The sequence below is a fragment of the Xenopus laevis genome, chromosome 4S (genome assembly GCF_017654675.1).
Source record: "Xenopus laevis strain J_2021 chromosome 4S, Xenopus_laevis_v10.1, whole genome shotgun sequence".
NCBI classification, from domain to species: domain Eukaryota; kingdom Metazoa; phylum Chordata; class Amphibia; order Anura; family Pipidae; genus Xenopus; species Xenopus laevis.
Genome location: NC_054378.1, coordinates 47,889,352 through 47,911,670, shown reverse-complemented (window position 1 = coordinate 47,911,670; position 22,319 = coordinate 47,889,352). Strand labels below are relative to the sequence as shown.

The 22,319-nt window shown below is 39.5% G+C and overlaps 1 protein-coding gene across 1 annotated transcript in view; it reads right to left on the bottom strand.

Annotated features, from left to right (window-relative positions):
• Positions 1–22,319, bottom strand: part of banp.S (BTG3 associated nuclear protein S homeolog) — a gene marked incomplete at its 5' end in the record, with an annotated part of 187,468 nt that overhangs the window by 161,883 nt on the left and 3,266 nt on the right. The window contains 3 exon segments of the mRNA NM_001095794.1: positions 4,597–4,796; positions 6,916–7,010; positions 9,989–10,121. Coding sequence (NP_001089263.1) covers positions 4,597–4,796; positions 6,916–7,010; positions 9,989–10,061 — 368 coding nt within the window.

Here is a 22,319-nt window from a genome sequence, read left to right as displayed (position 1 = left end):
ACTCGCTTAAATTACCGCTAATTTAAGCTGGTTCATTAACATGGTAACCGCAAGTGATCGCAATGACTTCTGACGCATCACTGTTTAGTAAACTTAGTCGCTGTGAATATTTTGGCAGAAAAGAATTCGCTGCGATAATATGCGGAAACATATCGTCAAATTTACCGCGCTGTAGTAAACGGACCCCTTGAAGTGATACGGACACCTAACAAAACTTTTTAAAATATGAATGTACATTAAAAGTTACCTAGAGGTCATGTTGATCATTTTTTATCGAGAGGTTTGTTTTTGTAAGTAATTGTTAGTTGAAGTTTCTAAACCTGACTCTCCCATCTCAGCCTGTCAGTTAAAGTTTCTAATGCTAATGGACTCCTACTGCACAAAAATGGCAGCCCCCTCATACAGGAACATAGGGCATCAGACAGGTAATTTAAAAACATTGTGGCAAAGCTATACGCAGCTTTCAAAACCAATATTATGATAGATGTAAAAAAAAAAAAACTGGTGTTAGTATGTCTTTAAAGGCTAGAAATTTACTAGGTCAAAACTACTGATATTTACTCTTTTCTGCTGTATTCAAGAGATAATAAAGGAAATGTTTTGAGTGTAAAATTGTCGGGTTGGGGGGAATGAATGACTTTTAAGCTCCATTGGACGATCTCTTTGGAAAAGTAAAAATATTTGACAGTAGATAAGAACCGCTACCCTGTACATTCTTAAAACTTTCTCTGGACCAAACTTTGGCTCTGCAGACTTGAGTATTTTCCAAATATTCTTGGATATGTAGTAAGCCCATTGCGGGATTGTCAAACTCATGGCCATCCAGATGTGTGAAAAATACAAGCCATAATTTCCCAGCAGCTAAAAACACACCTAATATCATGCAGTTACTCCCCTTTCTTTGATAACCATTTAAGTCCACTCTCAATTTCTATGCAAAATATAGGGAATAACGTACCCCCTATTGTAAAATATAAAGATATTATTGATATTATTAGTCACCAACGAGCTTCATAACCATATGAAGTTTTTAAACAGATCACAGAACTCCGAGGTGACTTATGAAGATCTGGAAGATACGCTGTGCTTCCCTTCATTTAAAGGGGTGGTTCACCTTTGAATTAACTTTAAGAATGTTAAAGAACGACCAATTCTAAGCAACTTTTTCATTAATTGGTTTTCATTATTTATTTTTCATATTTTTATAGTTATTTGTCTTTTTCTTCTGATTCTTTGCAGCTTTCAAACGGGCGTCGCCCTCCCATTCTAAAAAAACAAATGCTCTGTAAGGCTACAAATGTATTGTTATTGCTACTTTTTATTACTGATCCTTCTATTAGGCTCTCTCCTATTCATATTCCAGTCTCTTATTAAAATCCATGCATGGTTGCTAGGGTAATTTGTGCCCTAGTTAGCAGATTGTTTAAAATGCAAATTGAAGAGCTGTTGAATAAAAAGCTACCGCATGCGCAGTTGGAGCAGTCTTCCGGTTGGTAGCAAAAGTACCAGAAGTTGCCAAATGGAAGGAAGAGGACCGGAGATCCGGAAGATGGTGCCAATGAGCTCTGTTGTGCTTACTCTGCACCGATACGTGAGCACACTCTTAGGGGCACTTTCAGGGGTAACGAACTGTGCTGGAGGGAAGCACGGAGGGGGCTACTTTCTCCTTTAAACCACAAGCATTGTTTGATTTAGTTTGGTTGTTGAAGTGTGAGTGGTATCACTATGCCTAGATTGAAATAGCTCATAGTATTTCAAAAAGAAGCCTTGAGTCTGGGAAGGGATTTAAACAGATCACCAAACAACTGGACATCAATCTTTCCACTGCCAGGAAGTTCATGGAAAAGTAGGAAACATTTAAAACAAGTGACAGCTTGCCCGAGATCAGAATGCAAGATGCTGAAAAAGTCTCTAAAACCTCCAAAATTTCAGTCTAACATTACAAGGAGGGAACCTTTGCTACCAAAAACACCTGGAACAATATACTGTGGACAGATATTCAGCCGTTTGGACTTCAGTATCACCTTTATGCTGATGACACCCAACTCTACTTGTCCACTCCTGACCTCTCTCCTTCTGTAACTTTCCCAAGTTACAAACGGTCTTTCTACTGTCTCCTCCTGGATGTTGCAGCGCCATCTGAAACTGAATCTTTCTAAAAGAGAACTCGTTATTTCCGCCAAGATCTTCCCCTGTCCCTCAGATCTCAAGATCTCAGTTAATAACATCACCTTTCATTCAACCACACAGGCAAGCTGCCTAGGAATCATCTTAGACGCTCATCTGTTTTTTTTCACCAAACATCCAAACACTTGCAAAATCTTGTTGTAACATTGCCCAAATACAACTGTATCTCAGTTCAGATACAACTTAAAATCCAGTCTCTTATCATCTCCCGTCTTGACTGCTGCAACTTACTCCACACAGGTATTCCAATAATTCGCCTTTCACAACTCCAATCTGTTCTAAATGCTGCTGCTACACTCATTCATCTATCTCACCACTAAACATCAGCTGCTCCACTATGCATATCCCCTCACTGGTTTCCAATCTCCTCTAGAATCAAATTCAAACTACTAACACTTACATTCAGGGCTCTTAATAATAAAGCCCCTCCGTATATTTAATATCTGAACTTAAAATATACTCCTTTACGCAACCTCTGCTCTGCTTCTGACCTTCTCCTCGCATCACTTCAGCCCATTCTTGTCTACAAGACTTCTCTCTGGCTTCTGCTTTTCTCTGAAACACTCTGCTTCAAGCTGTCAGACTTTCTCCTTCCTTCCAAACTTTCAAAAGCTAACTAAAGTTCCACCTATTTACAATAGCTTATTTCCTATTTACATTATTTAATGTATCTTAAAAAAATCAGTCATAAATGTATCATAAATTGCTAATTTGTTTGTAAAATCCCTGTCTCAATGGTACCTTAGCCCTCTAATCCTATTTGCGGTTCTGCATGGAAAAGGCTTAAAAATTTCACCCACTCGACGCCTAGGCTGCTTCTGCCATAGGAGTCAAGACCAGGGTGTACTTACATTTTCCACAACAGAAAATGGCATAACTATTAATATGTTGTATAAATTATTGCAAAGTAAATGTTTTTTGGTTTTTTTTTAACCTCGCCTTAAAGTTTGAATGAATTAATCAAATATTGGTACATCCACATGTGTTAAAAAAGGAGAGAAAAAACTTTTTATGCGAATACTTATTTTCTCACACAACTGTGTATATAAAGACACGTGTCATTTAAAAACCACAAACAGGTCAATACCAATTTTAGTACAAAAATGAAATGCTTCAGTACCTTGCAAATCTCTTCTGAACACTTCCCAAACAAAACAGAGCATATCTCCCATTTAAAATATATATATATATATATATATATATATATTATATATATATATATATATATATATATATATATATATATATATATATATATATAATACAGTATATAAATGATATTATATCTTAGTTTGGATCAAGTACAAGATCCGATTTTATTATTACAAAGAAAAAGGAAATCATTTTTAGAATTTGGATTATTTAGATAACATGGAGTCTATAGGAGACAGCCTTTACGTAATGTGGAGCTTTCTGGATAATGGTTTCCAGATAACTGATCCTGTACATTATTTTTTATACAATATTGTATCTAAAGCATTTGTAACAGGCACCAGGCCATAAGTAAAGATCCTCTGGAAACCTTTAAGTACAATGGCTGCAGCATCCCTCAAACTGTATAAAGTTTACCCAAACCGTCCACTACAAATAAAATCTAAACGAAAATAAGTGAGCTAATCTATTCCCCAGAAAACCTTCCAATGATTCTTTTTTTTTTGCTCATAAAAAAGTTACGTTCTCTGGCAGACTTTAGACATAAAACTTCAGAACAACTAAGAGCAGATCCTGCACCCTATTTAGTTGCTGAACTTCCAATGTGTTTGTAAAATATCAACTGATGACAACAGCAATTAAAACATGTGCAAAGTGAGAGAAAAATAAGATGGTTTATAGGTCAAATAGTAATTGAGGATTAAAAAGAAAGATAACAAAACAGGCAAAACAAGAATTAAAGTGAATAAAAATGTGGCAGTTCAGAGCCAAAAATTATTTTTGTTGACTACAGAGAAAGAATATTATCTCCAACCAACATGCCAGGTTTTGAATCCACCTGCATTGAAATGCAAAATCATGTAAGAATCATGGTTCTATAAACAGTTTACCTCGAGGAATATGAATCATTCAGATTCCAATCAAAATTAAATAAGAAAATAATTTCACATCTGTGACCTGAACACAATGTGATAGAAGTTGGAATTTTACCAGAAACTATTTTTTAATAAAAAAAAACAAAAAACAGCTGATTCTAAATACACCACTTAATCTATATATATTATTTTAAAAATGGGATGGGATCCAAAGTAGAACCCCCATGTTTATGGTGCGTCTCTATGACCTTTTAGTAAAGTGAAATATAACTGATTGATAAATATGTGTGGGGAAGTATTTGCAGAATCGAAAAATGAATATTGAGCATGTGCGAATACTGCTAGAAGTAGTTTGCTAAATAAAGCATATTAATCTTCTTACCATCGTACTTTATTCCAGGTCTGCGTGGCTCCAAGTGGTGAACCAGCAACCATTGGGACTTGGATTGGATTCGGTTGTTTGTTCATTATGAGGTCCAGTTTTTCTTCTAATGACTTACATGTTGCTTCAAGTACCTGCAATTTGGACTCAATGCTGTCTAGTCTTAAGCAAATTGTCTGGTTGATAGAAAACAGAAATGACTGTGAAGAAAGAACAGAGACAGGACATGAATTAAAAAACGTTAGCACAAAAAATATCAGTAAAAATGTAAATTTGACATGGTAAATGAGCTTCATAGTGTTGTTTATTTCCGATCAATATGCACCCTTCAGGAGGGCAGTTCTACCTTTTCACAGTGCAGTGAGAGTTGAAATTCAGCCCAGGCATGGAACCTACTGTGTAGTAGCTGGGATGTCAATACTATTAAGCCCCACTTCAAAACACTCATGCCTAAAGTTCTTTAAACCTTATAAAAATATACCAAGTAATTGTTTCTATTACTGTAGCACAGTATATCTCTGTATTCATAGCCAGGTCACAATAGAAGACTAGAATCTCTAGCAACCTTTGCTAAGTCAATGGCTCCGAGTTTAAGTATTACTTAAGGAGCAGCAGCACTCAGAGGCATGATCTTTTTAGTGATTCACAATAGTAAACAATAAGATGAACGCTATATATTTATAAGAACAATTTATTATGAATATGTTTAAACCTAAAGGTGTTTCTGTGAACAAGGGCATTTGTGGGTCACCTGTATTTAAATTTGAACGTGCAAGATATTTCACAGCATTTACTTGTATGGTGAATGCTTCATTTGTTAAACTGTTTCACAATAAAGGGGAGGTTCGCCTTTAAGTTATCTATTAGTATGTTATAGAATGGCTAAGCAACTTTTCAATTGGTCTCCATGATTTATTTTGTATAGTATTTGAATTATTTGCCTTCTTCTTCTGAGTCTTTCCAGCTTTCAGGTAGGGGTCAATGATCCCATCTAAAAAAACAAATGCTCTGTAAGGATACACATATATTGTTATTGCTACTTATTACTTATCTTTCTGTTCAGGCCTCTCCTATTCATGGTAATCTGGACTGTTATTTTACATTGCGATATCCCACTGTGTTTTTTTATTTTTTTTCCACAGCATAATGCCCCTAACTGGCTTACATTTTATTTACATGTGAATACACTTGTACAGTCATATGAAAAAGTTTGGGAACCCCTCTCAGCCTGCATAATAATTTACTCCACTTTCAACAAAAAAAAAAAGATAACAGCGGTATGTCTTTTAATTTCCAAGGAACATCTGAGTACTGGGGTGTTGTCTGAACAAAGATTTTTAGTGAAGCAGTATTCCGTTTCAGAAATTAAATCAAATGTGAAAAACTGGCTGTGCAAAAATGTGGGTACCCTTGTAATTTTGCTCATTTGAATGCATGTAACTGCTCGTTACCGATTACTGGCAACACCAAATTGGTTGGATTAGCTCGTTTAGCCTTGAACTTCATAGGCAGGTGTGTCCAATCATGAGAAAAGTTATTTAAGATGGCCAATTGCAAGTTGTGCTTCTGTTTGACTGTTCTCTGAAGAGTGACAGCATGGTGAAAGCAACTCTCAAAAGATCTGAGAAAGATTGTTCAGTATCAAGGTTTAGGGGAAGGCTACAAAAAGATATCTCAGAGGTTTAAACTGTCAGTTTCAGCTGTAAGGAATCAGGAAATGGAAGGCCACAGACACAGCTCCTGTAAAACCCAGGTCTGGCAGGCCAAGAAAAATACAAGAGCGGTATATGCGGAGAAAAAAGGAAGACAGAAAAAGATGATTGCGTGCTCTGTGCAGAATGCAACGTTTCACATCTGGTGAATGACAAGATTGCCATCTTGTGGGAAGATTTTGGAATAACAGTGCAAAATAATTCTTAAGGGGCTACCTATAAGTAATGTTGCAGTGTGCAGTTTATTATGAATACTTTGGTTTAGATCCCTCTTTAAGGTGTTGATGAATGTCAATATTCCACACCAAACAATAGGCCTCAGCTGTATTTAAGCGATACCTAGAGTGCCACTAGCTATCAACGCATGGTTTGTGATTGCAACCACAAGCAACATTTTGGGGTACACAGTGTTGTTTTGTAACACAGTCACTTCCTATTAAACCACCTGCATTAAATGATTTACACCAAAAAACTGTAAAATAACATTTTTAAAGTTACCAACAAAGTGCAAGATATATCACCCTGCTTTCCAGTGTTTTGTCTGACTTTATGTATTACTGAAACAATATCAGCCAAAGGAATGGCAATAAATGAATTTTATTAAAACCTTAATGGATGGATCCTGGCAATTGATTTCGATTCGCTGGCGCTTCAGCGTAGGTGACAAATCCTCCTCAGTCACTTCATGATTCTCCAGCTCAACTACAAGCAAAATAAATAGAAAATTATGCAAGGCAGCAGCCCATTAATTAAGATGATTCTCACAGGAATTTCAATGGTCTTCTCAGTTTTTAAAAAACCCCATACAGTGACATAGCTTCTGGTTTATGTTCATTGTGTTTCACACTACCATGGTTAGTTAGGAAAAAATACAGAGCTTTCTCATTATATCACTTAACTTCTTTATTAACCTCATAGCAAGATGACAACATTAAAATGTGATACTCGATGTGTGTCCCTTTTAAATGGGCGATTCACCTTTCAGTTAACTTTTAATTCTAAGCAACTGGCCTTCATTTTTTTCTCTTTTTTTTTTTTTAGTTTTTGAATTATTTGCCTTTTTCTTCTGAATCTTCCTAGCTTTCAAAAAGGAGTCACTGACCCCATCTGAAGAAGAAATTCTCTGCAAAGTCCCCCCCATACACGAATCTCGACCATGCAGGTTAAAAGATCCCGTCAGATTACGGCTGCATCTATGCATGAATGCGGTCCCGCGATGCGACTGCCCGTATCGAATCCATTATGATCCGATCGTTGGGCCCTAGGGCCCATGATCGGATCAGCCCGATATCGCCCACTTCAATATGGGCATATTGGGGAGAGATCCGCTCATTTGGCAATCTCTAAGTCTATGGCCACCTTTAGGCTGAACATTTTTTATTATTGCTACTTGTTATTACCCATCTTTGTATTCAGGCCCTCTCCTATTATTATTATTATTAACATTTATTTATATAGCGCCAACATATTGCGTAGCACTGTAAAGTAACTGTGATTATACAACTACATCACATGAATTACATACATAGAATATATGGAGTAACAAACATCACAATCAATACAGGTACAAAGAGGTGAGGAAGGCCCTATGCATAGGCATACAGTCTAAAAGGAAGGGAGTAATACACAAGGTGTGGGAGTGGGCAAGATCGAAGTAAGTGGGTGAGAAATGTGGTGTTGTATGTGGTGTTGCGTTTGGTAGTTAAGCAGAGTGAGGGTAGGCTTCTCGAAAGAAGTGCGTTTCCAGAGATTTTTTGAAAGCAGAAAGGTTGGGAGAAAGTCGGACAGATCGTGGGAGAGCATTCCAGAGGAGGGGTGCAGCCCTTCCAAAGTCTTGAATGCGAGCATGTGAGGAGGTAATGAGAGAAGAGTTGAGTAGCAGGTCAGTAGAGGAGCGTAGTAAGCGAGTGGGTGAGTATATAGAGATGAGTTCAGAGATGTAGGGTGGAGCAGAGTTGTGAAGTGCTTTGAAAGTCAGTGTCATTAATTTGAATTTGATTCTGAAAGGTAACGGAAGCCAGTGCAGGGATTGACAGAATGGCGAGGCAGAGGATGAGGGGTTGCTGAGGTGTATGAGCCTCGCAGCAGTGTTCATTATGGACTGGAGAGGTGACAGTCTCTGGAGGGGGAGGCCAATTAAAAGAGAGTTACAGTAGTCTAGACGCGATATGATGAGAGAGTGAATAAGAATTTTGGCAGCGTCTTGGGTGATAAATGATCGTATTTTGGATATGTTCCTTAGGTGGAAGTGACATGATTTAATAAGTGACTGGATATGAGGAGTGAATGACAGGGCAGAATCTAGGATAACCCCAAGGCACCGGGCCTGGGGAGAGGGGATGATAGTGGAATTGTTAACTATGATGGATACTTCGGGGATGCTACTGGTGTTTCTTGGAGGAAAGAGAACCATTTCAGTTTTAGAGAGGTTTAATTTAAGGTAGCGTTGCGACATCCAGGTAGAGATAGCGGACAGGCAGGAGGAGACGCGAGTTAGGAGTTCTGGGTTGAGATCAGGAGATGAGAGATAGATCTGAGTATCGTCAGCATAGAGGTGGTAGTGGAAACCATACGAATTTATTAATTTGCCAAGGGAGGAAGTATAGAGGGAGAATAGTAATGGTCCCAGGACAGAGCCTTGAGGAACTCCAACAGAAAGAGGTAGGGGAGAAGATGATACTCCATTGTAGGAGACACTGAAGGAACGATTGGTGATGTAAGAAGAGAACCAGGACAGGGCTGTGTCACGAAGGCCAAGCGACTGGAGGGACTGGAGGAGGAGAGGGTGATCTACAGTGTCAAATGCGGCTGAGAGGTCAAGCAGTATTAGTAGTGAGAAATGATTGTTGGCTTTAGCGGTTAAAAGGTCATTAGTTAGTCGAGTCAGGGCAGTTTCCGTGGAGTGTTGTGGCTTAAAACCAGATTGTAGGGGGTCCAGCAGGTTATTGTCAGAGAGGAATGAGGTAAGTCGGTTGTAGACTAGGCGCTCAAGTAGTTTAGAGATGAAAGGTAGCAGAGAGATAGGTCGGAGGTTGTCAAGATTGGAGGGATCAAGAGAGGGTTTTTTCAGAATGGGGGTGACAAGAGCATGTTTTAGTTGAGAAGGAAACAGTCCAGTTGAGAGCGAAAGACTAAATAGGTGAGTTAAGGCTTTGATTAGACAAGGATTGGTATTGCGGAGAAGTTTCGAGGGAATTGGATCAATTCTCCTATTCATATTCCAGTTTCTAAGTCAAATCAATTCATGGTTTCTAGGTAAATGTTGACCATAGCAACCTGATTGCTGAAATTGCAAACTGGAGAGCTGTCAAATATAAAGCTAAATAACTCAAAACTACATAAAAAAAATGAAAAGCAATTTTAAATTGTCTCGGAATATCACTGCCAAAAGGGGTGGGTCTATATTCTAGACAAAGAAGAAACGAAAAGAGACGGAATTGAACTGGCTGTAAGCAGGTTGAAAGGTTATGTAATTCTAGGGGCTGTTTAGAGTAAATTTAGACATAGTAAAAAAAAAAAAAAAACGTATTCTCTAAAGAAACATGCCGTTACATTTGAATCTAGAAATAAAATACAGCCTTACTGACTAATGAATTTGCAATACTTTTATTTGTTTGTGCGTGGAAAAAAATTAACTGCTTAACACTTTATTAGAAACTCATTTTGGATATAGCACTCACCTGGATGATGGTCTGAATGCAAATCCTCCACTGCTATTTGAACCACTTCAGCCAGTTCTTGGCCTGACATCATTGGAAGTATAGCAGAGATATGCAGCACGAGAGGCTTTTCTGATAAGGATCGTTGATTTTCCTGCAGATAACACAAAACAGGAATACACGGACACATGAAATATATAGTCTTAAAATTTTGTGATGTTGATAGAAAAGTTGATCATATATGGCAATGCACAGTAAGGCAATTTAGCAGAACAAAAAGAAGCAGATAGAAGCATCAACCATAGTTCATTTTAACCAAATAAATGTGGGGGTTGTTGTTGTTTTTTTTTTGTCTCTGTTACAATAAACACAGAACCTTATACTTAATGGTAACTAATATATATATATATATATATATATATATATATATATATATATATATATATATATATATACATATATATATATATACATACATATATATACATACATATATACACACACACACACATATACACACACATATACACACACACACACTATATATATATATATATATATATATATATATATATACACACATACACACACACCCGCACTCTAAAGCTGGCCATAGACGCAAAGATTTGATCGTACAAATTTCCGTTTCATACTATTTTCAGGATGTGTGTGGAATGTCAGACGTTCAGACTAATCGGACAGGTTAAAAAAATTCTGTCCGCTACCGATAATATCTCTGCGTGTATTGCCGATATGACGATATCAGTGGGAGGCTGTCACTAGCTTTTTGTCAGACATAACTTTCGTATGATCTCGTCTGATCTGTTCTTTTACTACTTTATTTAATCTGAATGGTTAGTGGCAGGTCGGGAGCCGGCACCGAACGATTGTTCGTCTGATAGGAAGGTAAATCTGCACGTCTATGGCCACCTCAACTCAGTAACTTACGGGGTGCACGGTCAATTTTGAATACATCTGATTTGGAATAAACAATTCCTGGACCAGCACTCTCTCTCCAACATTTCAGTTGCACTTCTATTAGAAGTGGCTGCAGATCCTCACTTCCCCATAATCCAATCCACAATGAACTGACCAGCATGTTGTCAACAGCTGAAATTTTACAACCTTCTCAATTCCGGAACTGACCAATATCCATAGTACAAAGATATTGTCCAGACTTGAAGGACATCCATACACAAAAATGCTTTGTAAAATATTACAGATATGTGTATGCCCAGTTTAATTTTGATTTAACAAACTATAAATATAGCCATATATCCGCAGATATTCGCTTAGTTTTGCTCCAAACTGGCAACCGCCAGGCCTGTTAATGGAGCTACTGGGGTGCGCTCATTACAATGGATCTGCTTTCCTTTGCCTCTAATTACTAAGCTTGAACTATACTTATAATGCAGATTTTTTTGTAAATATTTAATGTTTAAAATGGCATTTTGAAGTGCCTTATTGATGGCAAGGTTTCTTTGAGAACTGGAGACTACCATCTATGTATAAGATTATATAAGATTTTATGCATGGCACCTGTTATCCAGAATGCTTGGGGTTTTCTGGATAAAGGATCTTTCTGTAATTTGGATCTTCATACCACAAGTTCACTAAAAAGCATGTAAATGATAAATGAAACCCAATAGGCTGCTTTCTGCTTTCAAGAAGGATTAATTAGATCTTAGTTTTAGAACAAGTATGTACTGTTTTATTGTGAAAGAAAAATAAAATCAAAGGGGTTTTTCACCTTTGAGATAACTTTTAGTATGATGTAGAAAGTGATATTCTGAGACAATTTGTAACTGGTTTTCATTTTTTATTATTTAAGGTTTTTGAGTTATTTAGCGGTTTATTCAGCAGCTCTTCGATTTGCATTTTAAAGAAGAAGGAAACCCCCTAGGCGCAAAAATCCATCCCCCTCCCCTGTGTTGCCCCCCTCCCTCCTGGCCTACCTGTCCTCCCGGGTAAATGCCCCTAACTTGTTACTCACCCCTCTGCGCAGGTCCTGTCCATGGAGTTCACAGGCTCCATCTTCTCCCGAGTGGTCTTCTTCCTGGATTAATCGGCATCTTCTGGCCCATGCGCAGTAGGAGCATTTACCGGTACCGATCTACTGCGCATGTGCCGAAAGTCACGAAGTGGAATTGGAAAACTTCTTGACTTTTGGTGCAGGCGCAGTAGAACTGTACCAGTAAATGCTCCCACTGCGCATGCGCCAAAAAACGCCGGTCAAAGCAGGAAGAAGACCGCTCGGGAGAAGATGGCGCCTGTGAACTCCGTGGACAGGACCTGCGCAGAGGGGTAACAAGTTAGGGGCATTTGCCCGGGGGGACAGGTTGGCCAGGGGGGAGGAGGGAGGGATTTTGCGCCTAGGGGGTTTCCTTCTCCTTTAAACATTCTGGTACCTAGGGACCAAATTACCCTACTAACCATGCACTGATGCGAATAAGAGACTAGAATATGAATAGGAGAGGCATGAATAGAAATACGAGTAATAAAAATTAGCAATAACAATACATTTATAGCCTTACAGAGCATTTGTTTTTAGAAGGGGTCAGCGACGCCAATTTCAAAGCTGCAAAGAGTCAGAAGACAGGACAGAAGCAGCTGAATGAAATCTGAGGTGTTACATACGGTCTATTCAAATCCAGCTAAATGCAGTCAATTGGGAGGCGTTTCATAATACAGATGGACAATAACCCAAAACATACAGCCAAAGCAACTCAGGAGTGGAATATTCTTGAATGGCCAAGTCAGTCACCTGATCTAATCCCAATTGAGCTGCATTTCACTTGTTGAAGACTAAAGTTCGGACAGAAAGGCCCACAAACAAACAGCAACTGAAAGCCGCTGCAGTAAAGGCCTGGCAGAGCATTAAAAAGGAGGAAAGCCAGAATCTGATGATGTCAATGAGTTCAAGACTTCAGGCTGTCATTGCCAGCAAAGGGTTATCAACCGAGTATTAGAAATTAACACTTTTATTTTCAATTTTTTAATTTAATTGTTAAAAAATGTGTTTTAAAATATGGCTTTTTAGCCATATTAATTTTTTGTGTTTAGTTCTCCTTTAACGGTAAGATCTCTGTATAATGGCACACAGGGCTCTGAATAGTACACAAAATAGAGGAGCATCCTTTTTGTACACAAAGTAAGCTAGAGTGGTACTCACTAACCTACCTTATAAAAGTAACAAGAGGAAAATGAATCAGGAAAAAGAGATGCAAAAACATAGCGACAGGCTCTTTTTCAATAGTCCCCCTAGCTAGGTATACAAGTAAGTCACTTTTCAAGAATATATACCAAATGTTAACATGAAAATAAATTCATTTGGGAATTGATAAGTACATGCAGACAGTTCATTAATATGGCGTATGTAAATGAATATATTGCCTGTCCCAGAGACAATTTGTAACTGGTTTTCATTTTTTATTATTACGGTTTTTGAGTTATTTAGCGGTTTATTCAGCAGCTCTTCGATTTGCAGAAAACTTCTTGACTTTTGGCACAGACGCAGTAGAACTGTACCGGTAAATGCTCCCACTGCGCATGCGCCAAAAAACGCCGGTGAAAGCAGGAAGAAGACCGTTCGGGAGAAGATGGCGCCTGTGAACTCCGTGGACAGGACCTGCGCAGAGGGGTAACAAGTTAGGGGCATTTGCCCGGGGGGACAGGTTGGCCAGGGGGGAGGAGGGAGGGATTTTGCGGCTAGGGGGTTTCCTTCTCCTTTAAACATTCTGGTACCTAGGGACCAAATTACCCTACTAACCATGCACTGATGTGAATAAGAGACAAGAATATGAATAGGAGAGGCATGAATAGAAATACGAGTAATAAAAATTAGCAATAATAATACATTTATAGCCTTACAGAGCATTTGTTTTTAGAAGGGGTCAGCGACGCCCATTTCAAAGCTGCAAAGAGTCAGAAGAAAAAGGCAAATAACTATAGAAAATAGATAATGAAGAACAATTAAAAAGTTGCTTAGAATTGGCCATTCTATAACATACTAAAAGTTAACTTAAAGGTGAACCACCCCTTTAATGCTTCCTATTAAAGGGGTTGTTCACCTTCAAACACTTTCAGTTCAGTTGATTTCAGATATATCACCAGAAATAAAAACTTTTTCCAATTACTTTCTATTTTCTATTTGTGACCAATCTTTCTCATATTGAAGTGCAAAGTTTCATTTTTCATCTTCTAAACCAGTTCTGGGAGGGGGGTCAGCGACTCTTTTACCGTTTGAATTGATACATTTAATTTATAACTTTGTTATCTTTTTCCCTGCTGAGCAGAATCCCTGAGTTTCATTAAAGGCAGCTGTTAGAATCGATACAATATTTGCTTATATTCCACAGATACTGCTGAGAAATGTATCAACTAAATGTATCAACTAAATGTAACAAATTGTAACAGTTCAGATGTTCCTGGATCAAAGAGCTGTGAAACAAACACGAGAGAGACAGGAACATTAAACTTCAAACTTCAATTGTAGGAAAACAATAAAAAATAAAATATGGAAAGCAATTTAAAAAAAAGTATTTGTTATGGTGAACAATCTGAAAACAACTCAACTGGAAAAGTGTTTGGAAGGTGCTTCCTATTGATCAAGCAGAGTTTTTATATTGTATATGCCTGACAAGTCAAGTGCAAGTCTCACAAAAATGTGTAAAGGAAGAATGTATACAAAAAGCTATGTCTTCACAAAGAAAATAAAATGAAGAAGCCAGCCCCTTACTTAAAGGGATCCGGTCATCGGAAAACATGTTTTCTTAAAAAAATCAGTTAATAGTGCTGCTCCAGCAGAATTCTGCACTGAAATCCATTTCTCAAAAGAGCAAACAGATTTTTTTTATATTCAATTTTGAAATCTGACATGGGGCTAGACATTTTGTCAATTTCCCAGCTGCCCCTGGTCATGTGACTTGTGCCTGCACTTTAGGAGAGAAATGCTTTCTGGCAGGCTGCTGTTTTTCCTTCTCAATGTAACTGAATGTGTCTCAGTGGGACATGGGTTTTTACTATTGAGTGCTGTTCTTAAGGTGGCCATACACGGGCCGATAAAAGCTGCCGACAGACCGAGTCGGCAGCTTATTGGCCCGTGTATGGGGGCCCCGACGGGCTTCCCCGATCGAGATCTGGCCGAAAGTCGGCCAGATCTCGATCGGATGGGGTTAAAAATCCCGTCGGATCGCGGCCGCATCTGTTCGTTGATGCGGTCCCGCGATCCGACCGCCCGTTTGCGAACGTGAAGGATCCGATCGTTGGGCCCTAGGGCCCACGATCGGATCAGCCCGATATTGCCCACCTCAAGGTGGGCATATCGGAGGGAGATCTGCTCGTTTGGCGACATCGCCAAACGAGCGGATCTATCCGTGTATGGCCACCTTTAGATCTAACAGGCAGCTGTTATCTTGTGTTAGGGAGCTGCTATCTGGTTACCTTCCCATTGTTCTTTTGTTTGGCTGCTGGGGGGGGGGAGGGGGTGATATCACTCCAACTTGCAGTACAGCAGTAAAGAGTGGTTGAAGTTTATCAGAGCACAAGTCACATGACTTGGGGCAGCTGGGAAATTGACAATATGTCTAGCCCCATGTCAGATTTCAAAATTGAATATAAAAAAAATCTGTTTGCTCTTTTGAGAAATGGATTTCAGTGCAGAATTCTGCTGGAGCAGCACTATTAACTGATTCATTTTGGGAAAAAAAATGTTTCCCATGACAGTATCCCTTTAAATTTCTTACCAACAACCATTTTTGGTTGTGTAATCCAGTTTGTAATCTGTTGTTCACACAAAATTTCTACAATTTCCCAATTTAAGGTTAGGGTTCAAGTTTACGGGCAGATTTGAGGAGATTTAGTCGCCTGGTGACTAATCACCTCTTGTGGGGCGACAAGCTCCCCAAACTGCCTTCCGCCTGCTATAATGAGAAAACGCCAGCGCCAATGCACTTGCGGAGCTTCGATTTCCAAAGTTGCTCGAAGTTTACTTGTGAAGCAATTTCGGTTGACTTTGGAAATCGAAGCACTGCAAGTGCATTGGTGCTGGGGTTTTCTCATTATAGCAGGCGGAAGGCAGTTTGGGGAGATTGTCGCCCCGCAATCTCCCAAAACTGCCTTCCGCCTGCTATAATGAGAAAACGCCAGCACCAATGCACTTGCAGTGCTTCGATTTCCGAAGAGGCAAAATTAGTCACCAGGCGACTAAATCTCCCCGAATCAGCCCGTGTGATAGCTCCCTAAATGTTGGGGGAATTCAGTTACCAAAGACCACTTGAAGTGAAAGAAAAACATTTATTAACATGAGCTGCGTGATTTTGAATTGACCAGAATTTAGAACCCAAAACAAAGTCAGAGTTTAGTCTTTTGGAAGTGCAAGCAATGAAAAGGAAGTATAGAAGAATGCTTTGGAATGTAACTTCCCTTCACAGTACACAAAACAAACGAAGATATAAGAAACTGCTCAAGGCCAGGGTAGAAGTAAACAAGGCTAAATGTCAAGGAGAATCCAGTCAAGTCAGGGGGCAAGATGCTACTGCAGGGGTTTTCTTATATGGTGTATGACAAAATAAACTATGTACAGAAAGGCTTTTTTAATACTACTACTACTTATCGAAGTCAGAGCTGCGACTGTACATCTAGCTATGGCAAGTTTAAGCCCCTTAAATGGAATGAGTACCTTCATACAAATAACTTAATATCCCTGTCTTTTTCAACATAATCTATTTGATTTTTTTTCTTGTTTCAAGTGATATGTACTCTTCATATGGGGAGGGGGGTCGCTGACTTCCAATTCCTTGGCTTCTTATGGCTGTGTCATGTTCAAAGCAAAAGTCATGTCCTTATGGATGAATTGAGACATTTTTTGCATAATTAACAAAAGTGAGCCTTTATTTTGCATAATTAAAGGAGGTACATTAGTTTCTCAGCAGCATCAGAGGAAGGTTAGCAACTTAATGCATCACATGTAACAGCTGAAGTTTCAGCTGAGTAGAGTTAAAGAAATTCATTAACTAATTATGTGCGCGGGTCAGAAATTTTGTGATGACACCCAGCTCATCCTGAATGCCCTAAATATTTTATAGAGCCGATCCTGATCGGCCCTATACAGCGACATCACAGATTAGTGAGGCAAGGTGGATACATGAAAGGGGGTTGCAAATGGGGTGACATCACCAGCATGAGTGGGCCATGCAGGAACTTTGATCCACAACTTGCTACTACTGATGATTTGTAAACCCAAAAAACACCCAACCAAACTAATACATCAAATTTTTACAATTTTGAAATCTGGCAACCCTACTTACTGAACTGCTCCATGAAAACATGGGAGGGGGAATGTAAAACTTTAAATGAACCATTCCCTATAGACAATCCAGGTATAATTAATCATAGCATGAAGGTTAACATGCCCTTTAATGCAATGACACATGGCGCTACTTGTAGCAACTACAAACTAGACAATACGGATAATTGTCTCTGCTACAACACTACTTGTGTTTTAGCAGACAATTCTCAGAATTGTCTATGGCAGGGTGTTCAGAGAAAACTTTGCCCGCTTTCAGCACTGACCGACATATCCACGGGAGGCAGATGTGATAATATCAATATGGCTTTATTAAAGGGCATGTAAAGGCAAAAAAAATTATATCCCGTTTTTACTTTTTTTAATGAAAAAGAAATCTATCTCCAATATACTTTAATTAAAAAATTTGTACTGTTTTTATAACAAAACGGAAAATCAAATCATACTTACCGAGATTTTCTTTTCCTAGACCTGAACATGGCAGTGGACACTTTAGGGTTAATCCCTCCTGTCTGTGGACGGAACAGGAATTAGTAGCAAATAAAAGGAGGCCCCTCCCCTCTGCCGCCATCTTTTGGACTTTTCTGTAACTCCCCCATAGAGGGTTGGGAAGCCTTGTCCACTGCCATGTTCAGGTCTAGGAAAAGAAAATCTCGGTAAGTATGATTTGATTTTCCGTTTTCCTATTCCCTTCACATGGCAGTGGACACTTTAGGGACGTAAAAAAGCAAACAACAATGAGGGTGGGAATGCAATTTTACTCATTTAATACACTGTTAAGTACTGAGGATCCAAAGTTGGAAAGACTTTTTGAGTAAAGGTCAAATTTGTAGTGTTTGACGAATGTGTTCCAAGAACTCCATACTGCTGCTTTGCATATGTCCTCTGATGGTACCTGGGCCCTGAGTGCCCAGGATGTCGCTGTACCTCTGGTTGAGTGTGCCTTAACTTTAGAGGGTACTGAAGATGACTGGTTTGAGTATGTCATATGGATGCATTCTTTTATCCAATTGGCCACAGTGTTTTTGGAAGGTTGGTTACCGATTCTCGTGCCTTGAGTGATAACCAGTAAAGAGTCAGTTTTTCTTATCTCTTTGGTTCTGTCGAGATAGATTTTTAAACATCTCACCACATCTAGCGTATGCCATTTTTCTTCTTCCTCTGAGTTAGGATTCTCAAAGAATGTTGGCAGGATAATATCCTGAGTCGTGTGGAATTTGGAAATTACCTTTGGGGTGAATCCTTCACGAGTTCTTAGTATGACCTTATCTTGAGAGAATGTGATTTTGTCCTCTCCCATTGAGAGAGCATGTATCTCACTGACTCTTCTGGCTGAAGCGATAGCTATCAGAAATGTCATTTTTAAATTGACAATTTTTAGGGGTGCTTTGTCCATGGGTTCAAATGGAGTAGAAGTCAAGGCCTTTAGTACTAGATTGAGGTCCCAAGGGGGAACTCTTGTTTTAGTTGCCGGCCTGATTCTTTTAAGCGCTTGGAAGTATCTTTTGATGAGAGGATTGGAACTCCAGCGGATTCCCGAGAAGTGGGAGATTGCAGTAATTTGTCCTTTAAGGGTGGGATTGCTTAGGCTTAGGTCTACACCCTTTTGAAGGAACTCTACCACTTGAGTTTCTGAGTTGGACATGGGAGAAGAATTGTTGTTCCTGCACCATTCTGAGAACTTTTCCCAGGTTTTGAAATATTTTTCTGTGGTAGCTGATTTTTTGGCAGCTAGTAGGGTGTTTATGGCACCTTCTGACAGACCTAGGGATTTTAGTTTGTCCCTTTCAAGCGCCATGCCGTTAGAGCTAGCTTCTCCTGATGAGGGTAGTTCACAGATTTCAGTGTTAGAAGGTCTTGATGGTTTGGAAGTTTCCAATAATTCCCCTTGGATAGGTGGAGAATTTGAGGGAACCAAACTCGTCTCGGCCACCAAGGGGCAATCAGGATCACATTTGCTTGGTCTTGAGTGATTTTTGTAATTACCTTCTGAATCAATGCGAACGGGGGAAAGATGTAAAGGGGGCCCCAATTCCATTTTATTGAAAAAGCGTCTGTCAGTGAGGCTTTCGGGTCTCTTTCCCAAGAGCAGAAATTCTCCATCTTTGTGTTGGATCTGGAGGCCATTAGGTCTATTTTGAAGGGTCCCCATTTTTTCCAAATCATTTTGAAGATTTTTTGGCTCAGTTCCCATTCCCCTCCCTTGGGGAGAGTTCTGCTTAGTTTGTCTGCGATCACATTGTCTTTTCCCGCTATGTGGGAAGCTTTGAGGAGAAAGAGGTTGTTTTCTGCCCAAGTTAGAATAGTTGTGGTCAAGGCTAACAGATTCCAAAATCTTGTGCCCCCTTGTTTCATAATGTACCTCACTGCTGTAGTGTTGTCTGATTTGATCCAGACCGCTTTTCCCTGAATGAAAGGGCTGAATGCCAGTAAGCTTAGGTGAATTGCCTTTAATTCTCTCCAGTTTGAGGATCTTTGACTCTCTTCTGTGTTCCACCACCCTAGGGTTTTGTGGACCCCCATGTGAGCTCCCCATCCCAGACTGCTGGCGTCTGTGGTGATTGTGGTCCATGAGTCTATCTGTAGTGGCATAGGTATTCGAAGGTTCTTCTCTTGTAACCACCATCTCAAGCTTTGTAGGGTCTTTTCTGTGAGAAATATTAGTTGGTTTTGTGTTTTGGGGTTCTTGTTCCATTGAGATAGGAAATTGAAGTGGAGACTCCGAGTGTGTATCCTCGACCATCTGACACAATCTATGGTGGAGACCATTTTCCCTATTGTGCTTTGGCAGATCTTGACTGTCGTAATGGGATGAAGAATGAGTTGTTGTATATTTTTCTTTAAGTCCTTTGCCCTTGTCTTTGGCAAGCTGAGGGTCATTTCCCTGGTGTCTAAGATCGTGCCCAGGTATTCTATCCTCTGACATGGGATTATCATGGATTTTCCCCAGTTTATGATCCAGCCTAATTTTGACAGGTAATGGGTTGTAGTGGTGAGGTGAGCCAGCAATAGAGGTTTTGATTGAGCTTTCAGGAGGATGTCGTCTAGATAGGCGTAGATTTGTATCCCCATTATTCTTAGATTCGCCAAGACAGGTGCTAGGATTTTTGTAAATATCCTTGGGGCTGTGGCCAGTCCGAATGGCATGGCTGTATATTGGAAATGTTCCCCCAAGGTCTTGAATCTGAAGTATTTTGTGTGATCTGAGTGGATGGGGATGTGTAGGTAGGCATCTTGTAGGTCTAGTTTTATCATCCAATCCTTTGTGGAAAGGGATAGTGCAATTGACTTTAAGGTTTCCATCCTGAAAGTTGGGACTTTGAGATGTTCGTTTAGATGTTTTAGGTTTAGAATTACTCTGAACTCCCCATTCGCCTTTCTTTTGAGGAAAAGGTGGGAGTAAATACCTTTGAATCTTTGGTTTGGTGGTACTTTGGAGATTATTTTGTTTTGTAGTAACTTTTTTATGATGGATTTTAGTTGTGTAGTTGCCTCCTTTGATCTTGGTCTGTCTGATGAGGTGAAAGAGGACTTGGGTTTTTTTGCAAATTCTAGAAGGTATCCTTTTGATACTATATCTTTTGCCCATTCGTCTTGGATTTCTTGAGCCCAAACTGCCTTGAAATCTTTTAGTCTCCCGCCTATATAAGACAGTTGGACTCTCGCACCTTCATGCTTTATTTTTATCAGTTTTGAGGTCTCTTTTGAAACCTTGGGGGTTTTGGAAGTTTTGGCTCCTGGTTTTCCACTGTCTGGTATTGTATTTCCCCGGTCTGTATTGTCTGGCGTCCCGAAAGGAATTTTTTTGATTCCTGTTTTGAAATTTTCTCTCTCTTCTCTCTTGTGGAAGAAAGGCAGATTTCCCCGCCGAGGCTTTGGAGATGATTTGATCCAGTTTGGTACCGAATAGTAGATCTCCTTTGAAGGGCAATGAACACAAGTTGTGTTTTGACTGCGAGTCTGCATTCCAGTGTCTGAGCCACAGGGATCTTCTTGCTGAGACGGCCAAACCCATAGTTCTGGCTGCTAGTTTCACATTTGTTAAGGAAACTTCAGCGGAGTAATCGTTGGCCACTTTTATGTCGTGGATCATTTCTAAGAGTTTGTTTCTTTCCACACCCGATTTTATGGCATGTTCCAATTCGTTTATCCAGATTTTATTGGCTCTGGCAACCGTAGTATTAGCTACTTCCGCTTTGCAGATGGTTCCATTAGCCAGGTAAAGTTTTTTGAGTGTGGAGTCCTGACGCCTTTCCATAGTGTCTTTTAGAGACACCCCCTCGTCCACTGGTAGAGTGGTTCTTCTTGCGACTCTGGTGATGGCTGCGTCTACTTTCGGGACATTGTCCCATATTTTTGAATCTTGTTCCGCGAAGGGGAATAACTTCTTAATTTTCCTTGGGAGTGTCAGTTTTTTGTCTGGCGTTTCCCATTCAGATTCCATACTGTTTTTGATGACTTCATGTATGGGAAAAAGGTGGTTTCTTTTCGATGAGGATTTAAACATCTTGTCTTTATTAGAGGGAATGGGATCATCTCTAAGGTTTAAAGTCTTCCTGATTGCTTTGATAAGTGGTTCAACCATATCCAAAGGCATTTCACATTCCTCTTCCTCCGTTTCCGTATCCGAGAGTTCACCTTCTGATGTGGAATGTTCTCTTTCTCTGGTCTGTTTGGAGCTGACTCTCCCACTGGCACTGGCTTGTTCAGAGTTGATGTTGGTAAGGACTTTGTTGGTTACTTCGGAAACCATGTTGGACATGGAGTTGTTGAAGGATTCCTTCATCCAATCCATTAGGTCTGTGAATTGTTTAGAATTGACACCTGTTGCTTCATCCATGCATTTTCTGCATACTTTCTTGTTTGGCACAACAGGATCTTCACAGTAGATGCATTCCGTTCTGTGAGATTTCCTCCTTTGCTCCAGTCTATTTGGGGAACTTCTGTAGAAAAAGAAAAAGTTTCCATTTGTAAATGCATCTCTCTTTTCCTCATTGCAGATTGAAGAAAAATGATACAGGACTCACCCCCTGGAGCCTGAATGAG